This window comes from Penicillium rubens (assembly GCF_028828025.1).
Source record: "Penicillium rubens strain IBT 27055 chromosome Unknown utg000001l_segment0_segment0, whole genome shotgun sequence".
NCBI lineage: Eukaryota > Fungi > Ascomycota > Eurotiomycetes > Eurotiales > Aspergillaceae > Penicillium > Penicillium rubens.
Genome location: NW_026890599.1, coordinates 1,449,689 through 1,466,712, shown reverse-complemented (window position 1 = coordinate 1,466,712; position 17,024 = coordinate 1,449,689). Strand labels below are relative to the sequence as shown.

At 49.0% G+C, this 17,024-nt stretch overlaps 4 protein-coding genes across 4 annotated transcripts; 1 reads left to right on the top strand and 3 right to left on the bottom strand.

Moving 5' to 3' along the window:
- Positions 1-4,672: 4,672 nt before the first annotated feature.
- Positions 4,673-6,057, bottom strand: N7525_000586 (uncharacterized protein; the record flags this gene model as incomplete). Its single annotated transcript, XM_002562203.1, has 2 exons — positions 4,673-5,224; positions 5,326-6,057. The coding sequence occupies 2 exons, from the start codon at positions 6,055-6,057 to the stop codon at positions 4,673-4,675; spliced, it is 1,284 nt and encodes a 427-aa protein (XP_002562249.1).
- A 1,177-nt stretch (positions 6,058-7,234) lies between these two features.
- N7525_000585 (splicing factor cactin) lies at positions 7,235-9,135 on the bottom strand (the record flags this gene model as incomplete). The annotated part of the gene is made up of 5 exons (XM_002562204.1): positions 7,235-7,252; positions 7,306-7,338; positions 7,404-8,033; positions 8,091-8,555; positions 8,617-9,135. The coding sequence occupies 5 exons, from the start codon at positions 9,133-9,135 to the stop codon at positions 7,235-7,237; spliced, it is 1,665 nt and encodes a 554-aa protein (XP_002562250.1).
- A 212-nt stretch (positions 9,136-9,347) lies between these two features.
- Positions 9,348-11,177, top strand: N7525_000584 (uncharacterized protein; the record flags this gene model as incomplete). The annotated part of the gene is made up of 2 exons (XM_002562205.1): positions 9,348-10,256; positions 10,317-11,177. The coding sequence occupies 2 exons, from the start codon at positions 9,348-9,350 to the stop codon at positions 11,175-11,177; spliced, it is 1,770 nt and encodes a 589-aa protein (XP_002562251.1).
- Positions 11,178-11,452: 275 nt separating this feature from the next.
- Positions 11,453-15,505, bottom strand: N7525_000583 (WD repeat protein; the record flags this gene model as incomplete). Its single annotated transcript, XM_002562206.2, has 2 exons — positions 11,453-15,155; positions 15,321-15,505. 2 exons carry the CDS (start codon positions 15,503-15,505, stop codon positions 11,453-11,455), a joined length of 3,888 nt encoding a protein of 1,295 aa, XP_002562252.2.
- Between the last annotated feature and the right edge of the window lie 1,519 nt (positions 15,506-17,024).

Here is a 17,024-nt window from a genome sequence, read left to right as displayed (position 1 = left end):
AGCCCGGCCAACTCACAACACGCAGTATAGTCACCCTAGGTGGCCATTTTCCTGCAATAGAACAAGATACCATGTAACCAGCTGCGGGTCTGTATGGTGCCTGGTAGTTCGTGTTATCACGGCTCTTATTGCATCAATGTAGGTATATGTATGTATTGTGACTACGTAGGTTAGAGCTTCGGTATAGTGAATACCGAAGCTCATCGCCAAGCTTTAGGGTAATGGAAGATCCTGCTTGGAGCAGAGTACTAGGGACGCGAAATCACGGAGTCTCAGTATGTAGTTCTCGCAACTAGCGCCTAAGACATTATTCCCGAGCTACCAAGTGCGAAGCCGAACTTTCACCCTTCACCGGACACGAATGAGCTCTTCCATTATACCGATCTACCCATCAACAACATAAGTAGGCAGAGGACATTATCTATGCCATAAACAACTCTACAGTGCAAGCTATAAACCTAATGCTTGTCCTGACTAGGTCGAGATCGGCCAAGTAGTGGTCATCTTCGATAAAGCAACTGCACCTCGTGACCTCGGAAGCGTAGCTGAAAGGGGTACACATATCCCTTACTATGGACTAGTGCTAGTTACAGACCGTAGAATGTTGTGTTAATGTCATTGTGGGGTGTCTTTTTGTCCGCGGATTTGTCCACTTTAGCAGACGGCGGATTGAAACTCCGGCCAGTCATGCGTTAGCTTCAGAGTTAAAATAACATCGCTTGTTGGCAAGGCTCTCAGACCCTTCACTGTGGAATACCTCATCTAGTTCAGGGATATAATTCTCAAAAGTGGTGTCTGCAAAAGAATCATCCCAATCCATACGTAACGTGTTATCTGTACCTAAATTCATGAATATATCTATGGGGCATGGGAATTGCGATGAAAAGGAATCGTTTTTGTTGCACCATACTATCGGAAATCAGTTGAAGAAAAAGATTATAAACTATGTCCATATGTACATATACTCTGTATAGCGGCATAGTTGCATATATTCTTGAGTGCCGATATCTTGAACTGCTCTTTTGGGCAGGAGCTTCATCCTGCACCTCCTTGTGCCTTGACCTCCTCGAGGCTGCAGATGAGATTGGTTGGAGATACACTAGATTTCTTACTAATCTAGCCATCCATGGATGTCTATCATCCTAAGCAGATGTACTACTTTAAGGTTCAAACAAAAGTAAAGAGCATAATGCTCGGACGATCTTGTAACTGCTGTCAGTCAACATATAACATGTGATAAACAATATAAATCTCCTTCCTAAAGGAGACCTAGTATCTCTGCACCATCTAGTCTACACTAGCTCAATATACAGTAAAAGAAGCTAAAGGTATACCAATGAAGATCGATCCCTCTACTTCCATTGTTTTAGCAAGTGGTAACGCATATGTAAAGTACGTGGCCGCTGCGATTCCTTCAATTCCCGGTGGTTGAAACGCCAGCCAATAGAATGAATCACCGGCCCGGATCCGAATGTCTTCTCTTTTAGCTTTTACTGTGAAAAAGCAAAGAGGTAAGGAATTTTCGCCGCCTCCATGATACCCGGACCCGGGAATGAGGATGACAACAGACAATGGGATCGACCAAGAGGCGGTCAGGCGATTGTCCTGTGTCGCATCCCTAAAACTACCCACTCTGAGCGTTAGCGCTTATCAAAGGGAGCTTGAGCGTATGCAGAATTGACAGCTGTCGAACCGGGCCGTTCCATCCCACAAACGCCCAACGGGCGAGGTTCGTGCGGTTTCTATTGAACGGAAAGTCAAAATACAAAGTAAAATGACTGCTAATACTATACTCTATATAGCATGCAAAATCTCTCCCAGCTGTCAATATAACCTATACCGTGAAGAGAAAATCCCCCGTAACTAGATACCGGGATTTGCAGACATATCCCGGATTCCAGCAGGTTGGGCAACCTATCGGCTATTAAGTACACACATATTAAGTGCCATTTCTGTACCCACACCTATTGAGGTCGTGCAGGTCAAAAGTTGAAGATCTACGGAGTCTGTACCCCCTTTCTCCTGTTCCCGTTTTCCCGGATAGTCTAGTCGATAGATCAGAATTGAAGGATGAACCCGGGTTGGACTTGATATTAGACACATATAACGTGATCTTCTTGGGTCCGAATCGAACGGTGGGGCTGTGCCTGACGGTGCTCGTACTTACAATCGAGACTATTGGTACTGGCTGCCTTTACCCTGCATGGAGACCTCTCCACAAAGATCAGTATGAAGACCCTTTTTGGACGTGCATTACGGGAATACACGTGACATATAGGTATAGACATCAAAACGGAAATTAAAGCAAAACAAAACAAAACAAGGAATAGGAATGAAAAAGGAGACCAAGGTAGAGAGTATATTGAACGTGGGATGGGGATACAGCTTCCGAGGGACATTGCCATCATCGCACGAGGCGCGGCCCCTCTTACTGGCTGATTGGGCTCATCGCTAGTCTAATAAGGCACTATAAGAGCTCAGTTCCCTTAACAAAGGAAGCTAGAGATACCGCTATACGATTGGCAACAGTCCGGGACGTACATCCGTCGGTTGGACGGCCATGTCCACCTTCAATATGTAGCTAATAACGAGCAGCCACCCAAGGTTTGGGCCACTAATAGAGCTGCAGCATGTCACGAGAGGGTCTCATACCCTGTTTGGCTTAGGGAAGGGTCCAAGCGGACATTTAAAAAAAGGGATGTTGAGGACATTAGTGTACACAGTAAGTCGGCAGCTGTATGTAACCCCCGTATAACAGTCTGTACCCTGGAAGCAGTTAATGTTAGATTTAATAATATCGAAACTAGTTCCAGAGTACCCCGTAGTCCCCTCGAATTTAACCTTCAATTTGAAAAGAATACGAGCGTCTTACCCAGCATACAACAAGATAAACTTTGGAGCAAAAAGACTGTCGGCACGACCCGTAAGGGAGCTTCGAAACTCAACCTTAGATACTGGCATATTCAGCCGCGTTGTGAACGGCATTGCAGCTGCCTGTATAACGGCGCACAGCCTTGGAAGTATATAGTACGGACTAATGCGAGTGTCTCCTTACTTACAGCACAAAAATTACTATGCACGCTCCACGGATGCAAGTTGCTAATACCCTAGTGGTATCTTCCCTAGATAAACCATACATGGGAAATGGCATACCACCTGCACATCTGCAAAAGCAGTGATAATCCATGAAATATTCCAGGAAGCGTGGGCCACGTTGCTAATGTCCCTCCTTTAACTGGTGTCATTGCCGATCTCCCCACTACACGAGCCTGTCATAGCCACAACAGTGTACTACGAAACCTAATTACAACATAGATAAGTGCCCTCGTGAGAGACATTGCGTGACTTAGAGAAGGGAATCGATGATGCAAGTAGTATGTTAGTATGCCCTAATTATAACATATAGCATATCTACAATTGAGCTCCTATATCTCGTCTATAATCTCCCCGGTGTTGATTTACTTGGGAATATACCCTGCTAAAAAAAAAAAAAAAAAAAATAAGGTCCGTGCCCTCCCCACGATCTCTTAGCGACGTATCATATCCCGACCTCCTGGAACACCGACAAAAGGGGAAACGGAGAATGACAGGGAGGCAAAGATGATCATGGGAAGGCAACATGCAGCTGCCGATACTGCCGATGCCGCCAAGGATGTCCGCGTCACCCCAGCACCCTGGCCTACTGCATCAGTTATGAGAGTGATATAGCGGGGTGTTGGTGGGGTTGCTCAGCGTAGCTAATTAAGGACAGGACCCGGGTGTCAAGGGAGAGACTAAGGAAGACTAACAAGGAGAAAGAGAAATCAAGCAGGCGATCAACGAGTTTTCCTTTTACTATGGTTGGAGGCTATTCCTGTCACTTGAGACACCGCTGTACAAGCATATGAAGCATTGTCAGCAGCACAGCAGGTGGTGCATGCCACGAGAACAATGCCCATGCATTGGCAGGAGTCATTGTTTATCCGATACATGAGCCCAGGGGCTCAGTACGGAGTAGCTGAGGTGTGAATATTTCCAATCCTTGGCATTGTTCATGCCCAAAATTACGATGTACATTTGTAACGAGCCAAATATATGTGGGACTTGAGAGAAGGCCAAGATACATGCCTATATACTATACTCCATAAGATCAAGCCTATTCTAAGGTTTAGGTTAAGATGATGTGCACAGAAAACCATGGTTGACACTATCTCTGGCTTTGTGATAGATCTCGATAGATGCCGAGGCAAAGCTCACACTAACTAACTTATGGTACATTTGAAAAGAAAATATGTTGCTCATGCCAGAATAACTGAAAAAGATGGAAGAAAATATTCAAAAAAGAAAAAAAGAAAAAAAAAAAAAGCAAATTAGATAATGCGAACAGGTGGGAAAAAAAGATAGATAGATCTCCTTTGCCATGAGGCTCCATGGAACGCCGAATACATTCTGAATTCAAAATAGCAAATAAATGGGACTTCAAATAACGCCATGCCTCTAGTGTGCTCAATGGCCAATGTGGCCTCCACCAATGACCTGAAGAATAGCAAGAAAAGAAAAAGGGCGTGTGAAAAACCAAACCCGAGAAAAAAGCAGCATGAGCATGCATGCATGTCGGGTTCTCCGGGCTTTTTCATCGCTGAATCATGTTCCATCCCCTCCACCACACCTCCCCCTCCCAATTTTTTATGGCTTAGATTTCGTTTTTCATATCCCATGGTGACGATCGACCGGGACCTACGAGTGGGTCCTGGACCATGTTGGAGACCGACTCTGGGACATACCAATCATGGTTATGGCCCACGTCGAATGCCGGTCCTGATTCCACGCTATCAACGAAGAGCGTGTTGCCTGGTACCATGGGGGTGCATCCGACAACAGGGCCCGTGGGGTGCTGCATGTAGCTTTGCATCGCTGGAACGCTCGTGGGACCGTATTCATGTCCCAGGCTAGGGTTCGTGCTGATCATATGCTGGTGATGGTGATGATATGCTTCGGCGCGCTCGCTATGGGGACTGTTCGTGCTGCGTGATTTGACAACCTTCGTGGCATGGACCCCCTTGGACTCCGATGGCTGACGTGTGGGGCCACGATGGCCGAAGTTCATTGCTTTCTTTTGGTGCTGGAGCTTGCGGTAGCGGGTAGTCGATTGGATGCCTCCACTGTGGATGGCTTCCGGCGTCAGCCTCCAGAAGTTCACTGCTTTTTTGCCTGGTCCAACTTCTTCCTTCACTGCTTCGAATCCCTGGAGTTAAAGGTTAGTATTGATATCGAATATAGCAGACGTTGAATCAAACGTATTGTGACGATGGACTGAAAGAGGGGGTTATGAAAAGTGAGAGTTACCGCGTTCATCGAGAGGTTATGGCGGATACTGTTCTGCCAGCCCTTTGCGTTCGGGTCTCTTGCCTTGTCTGTGTTCGCTTCAAACCAGGAGTAAATGCTTTGGAGTTGAAGCTTGTTTCCCGGGGCTTCCTTCAAGGCTTGGTAGATCAGGACAGAATAGGGAGGGTGACCGGGACGCTCCTCTTTATTGTCACCAGTTCCCGAGCGTGGAGAGAGACGGTCTGCTGTCTGAACCGTCATTGCTGGACTCGAAGCAGCGAGCGACTGCGGGGAGTGGTAGGACGAGACTTCAGAAAGTGGCGACGGCGGGGAGTCGGGAGGGGGCTGAAGATGATCTAACTGAGGATAGTTGTATGACTGGTCCTTGAAGACATGCGAAGGTTGAAAAAGTGACCAATCTGGGAGGCTCTCCCCAGCCTGAGGAGCCAATATCTCCAAGGGTGCGCCAGCCAAGGTGGGGGTGACAGGCGAGCGGTAGGGATCAAGATGTCCACTTGGATCCCCAATGAGATCCTGAGACAAGGGACCCAAACTGTACTCGCTATCAGCGAGACGAGGAATGCTCATACCCTGATAATGCTTAGGCGGGAGAGCTAGCTGGGATCTCCATCTTGCCCAGTCAGGTACACTGAATTGAGGTGGTGCTTCTGGCTGTGACAGGGGACCAGCGTTGGAATCCTGGTCTGAGATTTGCACTCTGTCGAAGTGCTGTGAGTGGAAAGAGAAATCCATGTTTGGATAAGGCAGGTTGATGATAGATAGGGAAATAGAAGAGAAGCAAAAAGGATAAGAGAAGGCAAACGTAAACCTTGGAAGATGAAGAGAAGGAAGAGAGAGAGAGAGAAGAGGGAATAAAAATAAGAATAAGAATAAGAAGGGGAAGAGAATAGACGAGAGTGCCTCAAAGGGTGTGTTCAACCTTTAGATGATTTGGAGCTGTATAATTCAATGCCAACACATCATATTCTTTCTTTTCTCTGCAAATAACCTCATGCATTTTGAGCAAAAGACGGTCTGGACCTAGGGGAATTAATTTATTCTTTTGTATTAAAGGTCTACTCCGTATTTCGAAAAGCGCCTTTAGATGCCCAAGTCGTGCAACGGAGACTCATAGTACAGACAATGGCCACTGGTAGGTCAAAGTGGCTGGATCTGGTGCTACAGGCTACATGCTACATGCAACTAGGACGAATGGACTCCTGCTAGAGCTAGAAGGGGATGGTCAAAGGGTCAAATGGTCAAATGGTCAAATGGGAACCTGCAGGGTAGAAAAAGTCGCCATTCACCCACACCGGCTTCATTCCGGGCCTTCTGGAAGTTAACTGCGAAATCGTGCCGTATTCTACCTTTTGTCTAGTCCAATTGTTTCTTTTTTTCCCCCCATAGCCTGCATCCAACCAGCCGGAAGTCAGGAATACATCCTGCTCCTGCAGGCCGGGATAGTGTCACCAAAAGGATATCCCCAACGTCCCCCGTGTTGCAAGAACCCTGGTGACAGAAAAATAAAAGAAAAAAGAAAAAGAAAAAGAAAAGAAAAAGAAAAAGAGGCATATAGTGTCCGTACGCTAGTCATGGCCCAAGGCGAATGCGGTGGATTTGGCTTCCCCCCCTAAAATATGATCATGGTGGAAAAGAAAAAGGTGACAAGGGTCGAATTTAGGAAGCGGTTGAATCAAGCATCGGATATCTCCAGATATCAAGTCCGGCTTATTATGCGAAAACCTTGGGGGGGGGGGGGGGGGGGCGGGGGGGGGGAAATGATTCCAGTCCAATCAATCCAAGTCTAATCTGATTCACTGGGTATCAAGGCCACTGGAAAATACACCCTCCCGAACATCTCCCTGCATACATAATCTACTCTCTCCATCCCGATATGACGCCCATGTGGAAATCGTTGGTTGTGCATGTGTTACTTCCGGTAATAGATCTGAGACAATCTGTTAGTATTATCTTCGTAAAACCAAGGAAAAAGCGACTTACCCGTTTGAACTGGAAATGAAGTTGAAGGATTCCCTAAAGGATTACGTCAGGTGAGGAACAGGAGGGATCATTCCCAAAGGTTTGGTAGTACGGCATACCTTGTCAAATGTACTCTTGAACCCCCTCTCTCGTTTGGCACTATAATCCCATTCTTTGTCGACGATTCGGAACGCCAGGTCTTCATACGGGGGTCCAGCCATGAACCGAATGAGACAGGTGTCTTCTTCACCTGCTTCGGCGGATGACTCGCCACGCTTGCGGCCGTTCTCACGCTCAATCCGGTAAGTTGGGGCCTTGGTCTTGTCGATCAAGTCGGGGTAGAAGATGTTAAATTTGTAACCTTGTACAACCTTTGGTGGCGGGTTGTCATGGTCGTAATGGGTTTGATTGTATTTGTTCCATTCGTAACCCATTTGGACTCGGTTGAAGTAACGCGGCTTTCGAGGCCGATGCTTACCGGCCCATTGAGGTTGCGAGCTCGTGCTCACGGCCTCTTCGCCCGTGAATATTTCCTCATTCTCGCTGACACCCTTGGCGAGCTCCCTTTCATATAGCGCTTTGGTCGCTTGCGAGAAGTCCTCGTTCGGGATGGACGAGAACCGTGTGGATACAGAGGCCGGGGGGGCGTTCGTAGATGTCGGTTTTGACACTGCTGCGGAGGACTTCTCTGCAGTACGGTGCCGTAGTGGGACAAAGCCCATACGGAGAATTTTCTGTCGTTCACGGGCCTGCGCGATTGATTAGCATGTGGTCTGGGATAAATGAGGGGAAGCTCAGAGACCTACCACTTGGTTAAGGAATGCGGACTCGTCCATGATTTCCAAGTTTTTGTCCTCCGGGCGAACCTGGAGCAACGGATCTGGATCCAGGCCTCCAAACTCGGCATGACTTGTTGTTTCACCTGCAATAACCACCGAAGCAAGAGGCGCTAGTTTTTCCCGGATTGATTCAGCTTCCTGTCTTTGCTGCCTCCTCAGGTCGCGAACACGCTCATCAATAATAGCTTGATAAACATTTTTCAGACTCGCCCTGGCCTTCCACACAGTCAGACTGCGCAGCAGCTCTTCCCAGTAATCTGTATCGATCGGTTCGTTTGAGTTCAACTTGCGCTTTACTTGTACTTCGAGGTTTTGAAGCTGCTCGTAGGATTTCGGGCTTAGTAGTTTGTTGATATCGGCAGCCACAGAATTCAATGCGCGACCCTCGGGTGTAACGGTCTTTTGACGATCTCGGCAGATGACTTTCATAGTCTGTAGGATGGACGGTGGTCAACAGGGGAGTTCAGTAGATAGCAGGGAGGGGGAACGTTACCTGCCAGAATTCACGGTTCTTCGCGTTTGTCTCCAGGTTAACGAATGTATCAATATCCTTCTCCAAGTCTCGTAGTTGCGTCTGAGAGAGTCCCTCAAATACACCGTCCGGGTCCACGACATCCAGATCGGAGTCCGCTATCTCGTCATCCAAGGGATCACGCGTAGGATCGATGATGCGGAGAGTAACCGTCAGCCAGTCGATAGGCTTTGCGCGCCCTTCCTTCACTCGAATCTCTGCCTTCTTCTTGGCCTGCTTGAGCACGAACAAATCCTCCTGCGCGACCCACTCGCGCTCTTGCTGGTCTTCCTGGATCAGGTTGAGCCGGACTTGATCGCGCATGTTGCGAGGCTGCTGCGAAGGGCCCGATCTCTCATTGTTCCATCTGCGATCCGAGTCTTGTCTGTCGCGCCAGTCTCTGTCGTCCCGACGAGGATGTTTCTGGGGCTGACGCCACGACGATGGCGACCGCGACCTGCTGCGCTTTGCGTCTGGCCGGTCCGGGTATCGCGCAGACATCGTAAAAACTGTAAGAATACAACGAGGAGTAAGGATTAAAGCGTAAGCGGCCCGATCGTATGTAATTTGTATGTTGAAGGCGAAGTTAGAAGTTCGGGAGATCAGCGGAAAGTCTAGCGGGCGGCAAACCTTCCCTTATCATCCAGGCAGCTATCCATGAATATGAGACGACTTCACGACTCCGCATTGTAAATCAACAAGTCACCCAAGCCATGCCTTCAAGATGGCAGCGTCTTCATTCATCGCAGGAGGGGTTACCTTCTTTGCTTTTCCAGTATACCTGGTCCCGACAAGGCTATGAAATCCATATAACAGACCTCACCTATATCTGGTCAGAGCGGCTGCCCCATAAAGCTATCACCAAGAGAGCAGAGGAAGATGCCACAACGATCGATCCTGGAGAGGACCCAGAACAGCTCGACGTACTTCTGGAGAAAATTGGAGAAGCTTTACAAAAGGGCAATGAAAGCGCAATCCTAAGCAGTGGAACGCAAACCGACTCCCTTGAAATCACCATAACAGCCAAGCTGCCCTCCCCGTTGAAGCCTCTTAAATGGTCTTTGAAGTTATCAAAGGAACCCCTGTCGTCTTTGACCATTAATCTAGTAATTCCGCTACTGAAAGAGGAAGCAGAGTGGGAGTCGCGCCAACGTTCGCTCTTGAATCAAATCAAACAGAAAGACTATGTACTCGGCAAGTTGTTTGACAAAATGGAAACAATTGGCGTTGACCTAGGGTCTGTCTTTCCTAGCGCCGCAGGATCGCGCACATCTCGCAAAGCTATTACGCGGACCGAGGCTGCTAAATTTGTCAAGGGTATTGCGCCGTTCGAGGAACAAACCTGGCTTGCTGAGACAGGAGTATCAGAAGGGGCAGGGCTAGCTACCAATTTACTCCAGGAAATCTCAGAATCCGGTGATCCCCATGATTTAGATACCTTCACCCGTTCCCAGGGTGACTGGTGGTATCAGCTTCCGAGGCGCTCTGAAGTTCGCGCCAGAGAAGCCTCTCCCATCGAAGAAGAAATATCCCGCGACGAAGACAGAAAGGAGCCAATTGAAACCAAGGACATCGACGAAGGAGGGGACCCAACGACAAGCAGCGAGGCCGATGAGTTTCAGGTATGCTACGACTTATTCCTAGTCACAAATAATAAGTATAGTTTAACCCCGTTCATCTAGCGACAAGAAACCCCTCCCAGACTAAAACCTCAACATGGCAAGGGCAAAATTTCACCACCCAAACAAATACCCAGGAAGAAAAGTCCTGTTCCGCCAGTATTGCCTTCAGAGGAAGACGAAGCCACAGCATCAGACTCTGACTCCGATCTTGAACCACCACCGCGTCAAAGACGACGCATTCCCAGCGTTTCAAGATCGCCAGAGCCCGCTGCACCGCAGACGAAAGCTCGAGAGGCGCCGAAAGTACCAAAGGGTGGATTGGGTAAGATTGGCGGCAAGAGCAAGAAAGAAACAGAGCGCCGACCATCGCCATCTCCCTCACCTGCCCCTTCTCCTCCAGCGCAAGTTCGAGAGGCACCAAAAAGGCCAAAGGGCGGCTTGGGAATTATAGGCGGCAAGAAAAAGCAAGCAAAAGAGCCCTCGCCTTCGCCAGCCCCTTCCCCGCCAGCACAAGCCACCGAGTCTCCAGAGGAAGAAAGGATCAGCGAAGATCATGCTCCTATATCATCGACACCAGCACCAGCAGCAGCCAAAGCTAAACGTCCGGGGAAACTTGGCATGATAGGCGGCAAAGCCAAAGCCAAAGCCTCCGAAGCAGGTCGAGACAAGTCCCCACTACCTACATCTGACGCGGTGGCCGTGTCACCCGAGAAAGCTGCACCTGCTAAACTGAAGGCTGACCGACAAGCTATTAAAAGGGAGGAGTCTCCATTGCCTACACCAGCAGCGGAGAAGGTCACTCCCGCTCCACCTGCAGAGCCGGAGACCGAAGACCAGCGCGCTGATCGGAAGCGTGAGGAACTGAAGAGGTCGATTGAGGCTAAGAGCAAAGCTCCTGCAAAGAAGAAGCGGAGGTTCTAGATGAAGGGGAGCGAAGATTTTATGCTCTAAAAAAATGTGTTCGAGTCCTATGTGTGTGCATACAACACATTCTATCTACATGTAGTACGTGACTACGGAGAAATACACTTGAAGACTGTACAAGATATGCATGTGTTTAATCCGTAGATCGATTCATTGAAAGCATCGCGATTGGGGAATCAAATAGAAGTAGAAGACAAGAAAGGAAGAGAAGACGTAAAAGTAAGAACACGCGCTAATAGTAGTACATATGGAACGTTACCCAAGGTTCAAGCTCAGTCCCTCGAAGAAGGACCCGTGCGAGAGGAAACACTTTCCTTCTCCTGCTCGTTCGGGGTAACAAGTCGCACCCTCTTAGGCGACATAGCGCCGGGCGAAACCGGCGTTGGAGAAGAAGTATTGTTTGCCGAAGTGACCGGGCCAGCACCACTGCCACCGGTGGCAGCGGCAACGCCAGCAACGCCCAACATGCCGCGGACTTTTTCGACGGCCTTGCTTTCACCCTTGGTCCAGGGATCACGCTTGACGAGCCCGACACCTGCGGAGCGACTAGCAGAGTCACGACGCTTGGATTCCGCCTGCAGGGCTTGGCGGTTTAGTTCGCGACGTGGGCCAGGCCCACAGTCATGCGAGCAGCCGGCTGTGGCACATCCACCTTCGCTGGTTGAGATGTCGACGAGCCAGGTTGTGATGCAGGCTAGATGGCCGCCGTGGCCGCAACCTTGGCACCATGTCCAGAGAGCAGAGCCTTTGGGCCGAGGTACAGTGAAGGGCCCGAGAGTCTCGATCTCGGACGCTGGGACGGGTTCAGTGGGAACTGAGGATTGTGAAGAATGGTTTGAAGTGGTTTCGGAGTCTGGGTCGGGACTCGTGACCGTAGATGAAACCCATTCTGGGGGTGGATCAAGGCTCATGCAAATAGAGCATGGTGCTTGAGGTGTGCTGCAGCGATAGCAGCGGCTGTTATCTTGGGTGGGATTTTCAAAGGGTCGCTGACACGTGTAACAGTAGACGTTGATGAATGAATCTGTCTGAGCGTACTCGTAGACGGCAGGGTATGTTGATACACAAAATAAGCGGAGCTCTGCTGCCTCGAGGTCCATCGAGTGCCGGATAAGGTGCTCATTGTAGGTTTTGAAAACCGTTTCGCATTCTTCATATGGCAGGACTTGTTCGCAGTCCCGGAAAAGAACGTGCAGCTTGTGGAGAAGATGGGCCGCAGCCTGAATGTCGACTAAGCTACTGCTGCTGTGGTAATATCGGACTGATTCTTTCAGAATCGCTTCAATACCCCACGGTTTCAAGTCTGTTCCGTCTGGCGTGAGTGGGATCTGGACTCGCGAGGTACCGCCTACTGAATAAGGCATGGTGTCGGGGTAGGGTGTATCATCTGGTGGGAAAGATTGCTGTCTTTCAAGGGGGGTTGATTCTGTGATCAAAGGGGGAGGGCTCGACGGGCGCTCCAAATGAAGTTGATCAGTCTCTGAGATGACTTGGTTAAAGAGCTCGTCCTCAGACTCCTCGCGTGTAGAAGCGAGAAGCGATCCTCTCCTCAGCGCTGCCGCAGATTGACCAGCATCCAGAGATTTGGATGCCTCAAATTGTCCAGTAGACGAGAACGACGCACCAATAGACTTGGAGGGGTGCGAACTATCGGTGGACGTAGAGAACATGGGAAAACTCTCCGAAGAATCATGTCGACTATAGCGGTCGGTACGAGGAGGCCGACTAGATTCCATTGACGATTCAAGAGTCAATGGTTTCTTGGGGAGTTGCTTGTAGTCACGGATCGCTGCACGCTTATCCTCCAGCTCCTGGTCATAGTCATCCTCGGAATTTTCCTGAGGGGAGTCTGCATGACCACGACGACGCCAATCTGCTTTGCCGGTAATTGCCCGAGGCGCAGATCGTTGCTCTATGTCCAAGTCTTCTTGCATGGGGTCCCATAGATATTTCGATGAATCAGCATCATCGGTTGATGATTGTCGTCCACGCGGCAAGGGTATACGGTCTGACATCCCCCAGCCATTATGATCACTCAAGACTGATGGCGGAAGAGGGTCAATGTCGACCGCTCCATCGCCCAAGGAGGGGATTTGGGAATCAGTGCTCGACCACGAGTCTTTCGGGGAGTCGGGCAATGGTCGCGCAAGAGGGGTGGTCATATTCGACGAGCTCTCAGCTTCCGGGACCGCTTCCATGACCCCTTTGAACAACCGACTTTTGACTCTGTCTTGTCGACCATCATCGGGCCGCGGCCTGTCTATCAAGCCTCCATCCTTGGATGACCTGTCTCTCTGGCCACCTTTTGTTGGATGATCTCTAGCTCTACGTTCGAGTTCTTGAAGAATAGCGAATTTGACAATTCTCCAAGTCTGAGCCAGTCTAGTCAGGGACACCTCATCTGCACATCCAGCGTTATGGTCCAGTGACTCGATCAAAGAGTTCAGCACGTCGGTCTGTGTTCTATGTTCACTGTCCTCATTCATCAACGGTGCATAGTGGCTTGCCAAATACCGGAAGACTGCTGGGTCGTTTGTAGCACCCGGAATACTTGTAATGATCCCCACCTGGCTAGGCATTGGGGTTGCGAGTTTGGCTAATGCTTGTTCTAGAGGGAGCACGGGTATGAAATCCACTGCCCCGGGTGGAGTACTGCCCAAGGATTTGGATGGTCGAATCGCCGCCGATTTGATATGCCGATTCCGAAGGGATGTGGCCAAAATAGCTTCATCGAAGATATCATCTGCGGGGCTTTGACTCAGTGATCTCTCACCGGTGCTGTCCTCGTCTTCTTCGGGCCGTAGAAATTCAGCGGCATTGACTCCCAGAGGACGTCGCCTGGGTCTTTGTTGACTGAACGCAACAAACTCGCCATTGGGACTCCAGGCCACGGAGCACATCGGTCGGCGATTGATCACAGTTGGCGCATACCGAACATCGGTCTGGGTAAAGGCCCCGGTCTCGCCGACAGTCCACAAAAGATCTTTGGAGCGCCAGAGCAGATCCGAGGCGGGTGCATCGTACCGATCGAACTCACGGAATGGAATGTGTGGGCGACGGAGATCCCAAAGGTGAACGCGTGGATCTTCTTTGTCGTAGGACGTGACAACCTGAGACGATTGCCATTCCCCCGAGGCAGGAGACTGGCCAACCCAAGAAGGAGGCCTCCATCGCACATTTGTGACCGACTGGGGCGTTCGGAATTGGAATGCAGGTTTCTGTCGTCGCTCTGCAGATGAAGAAAAGTCCCAGACCTTTACCTGGCGATCCGTGCCACCACTGACAATGTGCTTTCCATCTGGGTGCCAGTCCACGGCGAAGCATGGGCGATCATGAGCGGCAATTCTCATCAATGGGGCGTTGACCTTTCGATAATCCCACATCTGGATCGCACCGCTGTCTGAAGCAGTCGCAAATATGACTCCATCGTTAGGAGACCACCGGACGTCTCGGATGGCATCGCTATTGCCCTGGTACGAATGTTTGCTACCGCACGTGGAAGTCCCCCGATTTGCAGAGGCGGCTCGCAGATCCCACATCCGAATTGTGCCATCTTGACTGCCAGAGAGGAGCCAAGAAGGAAGATGGGGGTTGAAGGCAAGCCTGTGCACCTGGCGGTTGTGACCATGGAATCGACATAATTGGAGGCCGGGCCGCTGTAGGTCGTAAACCACAATCCGACCATTCGCGACTGCAGTTGCGATTATCCGGTCATAGTTGCCATGTGACCATTTTACGTCCTTCACATTCAATTGGTCCTTGTGTGGCATCGAAACGCCCGCATCATGGTGGGTAGACGCATAGCTAATGACTGCATTGCGGATATTGAATTCCTCTGACGAGCGGTCTGGCGAGACCTGGATGGTCTTGAGAATCTCCTTGCCTGCAATAACCGCATGTGTCCGCTCAGGCGAAATGTCCAAAGCCGTGATTGCGATGCCTGTTTTGTGGGTCACAGTCTGCGGTTCTCCTGGTCTTTACAGAATCATATTAGAAAACAGAAGATTCTATTGGCTCAAATGCAATTCCCCGATCATACTAGCTCCGATGACCAAATGGCGGGGGTGGTGCATCCGTGAAAAACAAAGGGCGAAGCAGGGAAGTAGGGGTATCAGAGCGGTGTGAGAATGCAACACTTACAGTGATTTGGATCTGATCGACCGGGGACCATCCACACGACTGCTTTGGGGACTAGGTGGTCTCGAGCCCGAGAAGAAAGGTTGGGCGAATCTAGCTAGGGCATTCGCGGCGCGATTGGAGTACTTCTGTGGCGGAGGGGGAGGAGGGGGAGGGATCGGAGATCGCGAACCTGAGAGGTCCGACATCGTTTACAGCCAGGTCTCCATTGTGGCACACGACCACCGAATTGGAGTGAGAAAGATTGCGGAGAGTTGGAGATCACCGAAATGCAAGCGGTGAGGGAAAGATCCCTGAGGCACCGACTTCGGGACGATCTAAGCCTTACGGTTATCTGACATTGACGATTGACCATTCTAATATGTACGATATAGTATATAGTATCACTTGGTTGTTATGCCTCACATATAGGGCACCAGTCAGGTAGTTGTACTTGGTCTTTTTTTTTCCCCTTTCACATCTATGGATTTCTCAAATGCACCTTACCTTTTACCCTTTGAAGGCCATCGGGCCTGAACACATGTTAAGAGCGGTCTAGAAGACAACACATGAGAGAGATCAGATTGGAATATGATCTTATGTATTTTCTCCGAGGGTAACGTGTCCAAAGACCAAAATACCTACATATACAGTACTATCTATAAAGCAATGGAAGAATGCGATTCTGACTTGTCTTACCTCGACCGGGGCTTCGGGACGTGAGACACGAAACACATGGGGAAGATATATCCATATTTCATATCTACCTAGGTAGAGAGATCTTCATAGATGACATACAAAATATACGTACATATACGAAGAGTACTATGATCGGTGGCCAATCCATAATGAACTGCGCCCGAAAGTGACTAAAAGATACTAAGCAAGAGGCAAAAAGTGTGAGACATTCAGCTAATCATATACATAAACAAGTTCAGACAAACCAATCCAAGCTGAAGGTCACACACGGAGAAAAGAAGAGGAATTTAGATTTGACAGGGCGTTCAGATGATCCCATCATTCATGATTTTCATGATTTTTATTTCTTTTTATCTTGGCAGTTTGGTGAAGTCATTATATGCGCGGATTGTTCTCGATCTATCGATCGACGATCCATTTACTACCCCCCTGTTTTTCACTCTAGGACGATTTGAACTTCGACCATTGGGCATGAAAGTCTTTAGATTAATTTAAATTTGTATATTATGGATTTTCTAAACATCGTAGACAAACAACGTCCTAAAAGAGAAGGAGAAAGAAGATATAGATATAAAAGAGACCCTCGGAAGCTTGGGGGGAGTTATACCAGTTGCCCCATTTTTATTTTTTTAGCTGCAGCAACCTGCAATCCACACCGTCATTCCAGGCATTTGGATGTTTATTCTTTATATTTAAACCCTTTTCTTTGCCACTTCGTTTTTTATACTTGGCTTAAAGAGTTTCCAAGGTTATTTCATTTCTGAGTCAGAGAAACCTTAAGAAGGCGAAAAAGAAGAAAAAGACAGTAGGGAAAAAAAAAAAAAAAAAAAAAGAACAAGGGAAATAATAAGGGAAGAAAAAAAGATTACATACATTTCTTTTCTTTTCTTATGTTTGCTTCTGCTTCTTCATCTTTAATTTACTTCTAAAAACATTGAAGTTTCCACGTGGAAAACCTATTGTTTCTCCAAACCCTTCTTGGGTTCCCCCATTCCTCGCGTCGATCTTTCGCCATACCCGTCCAGTCCT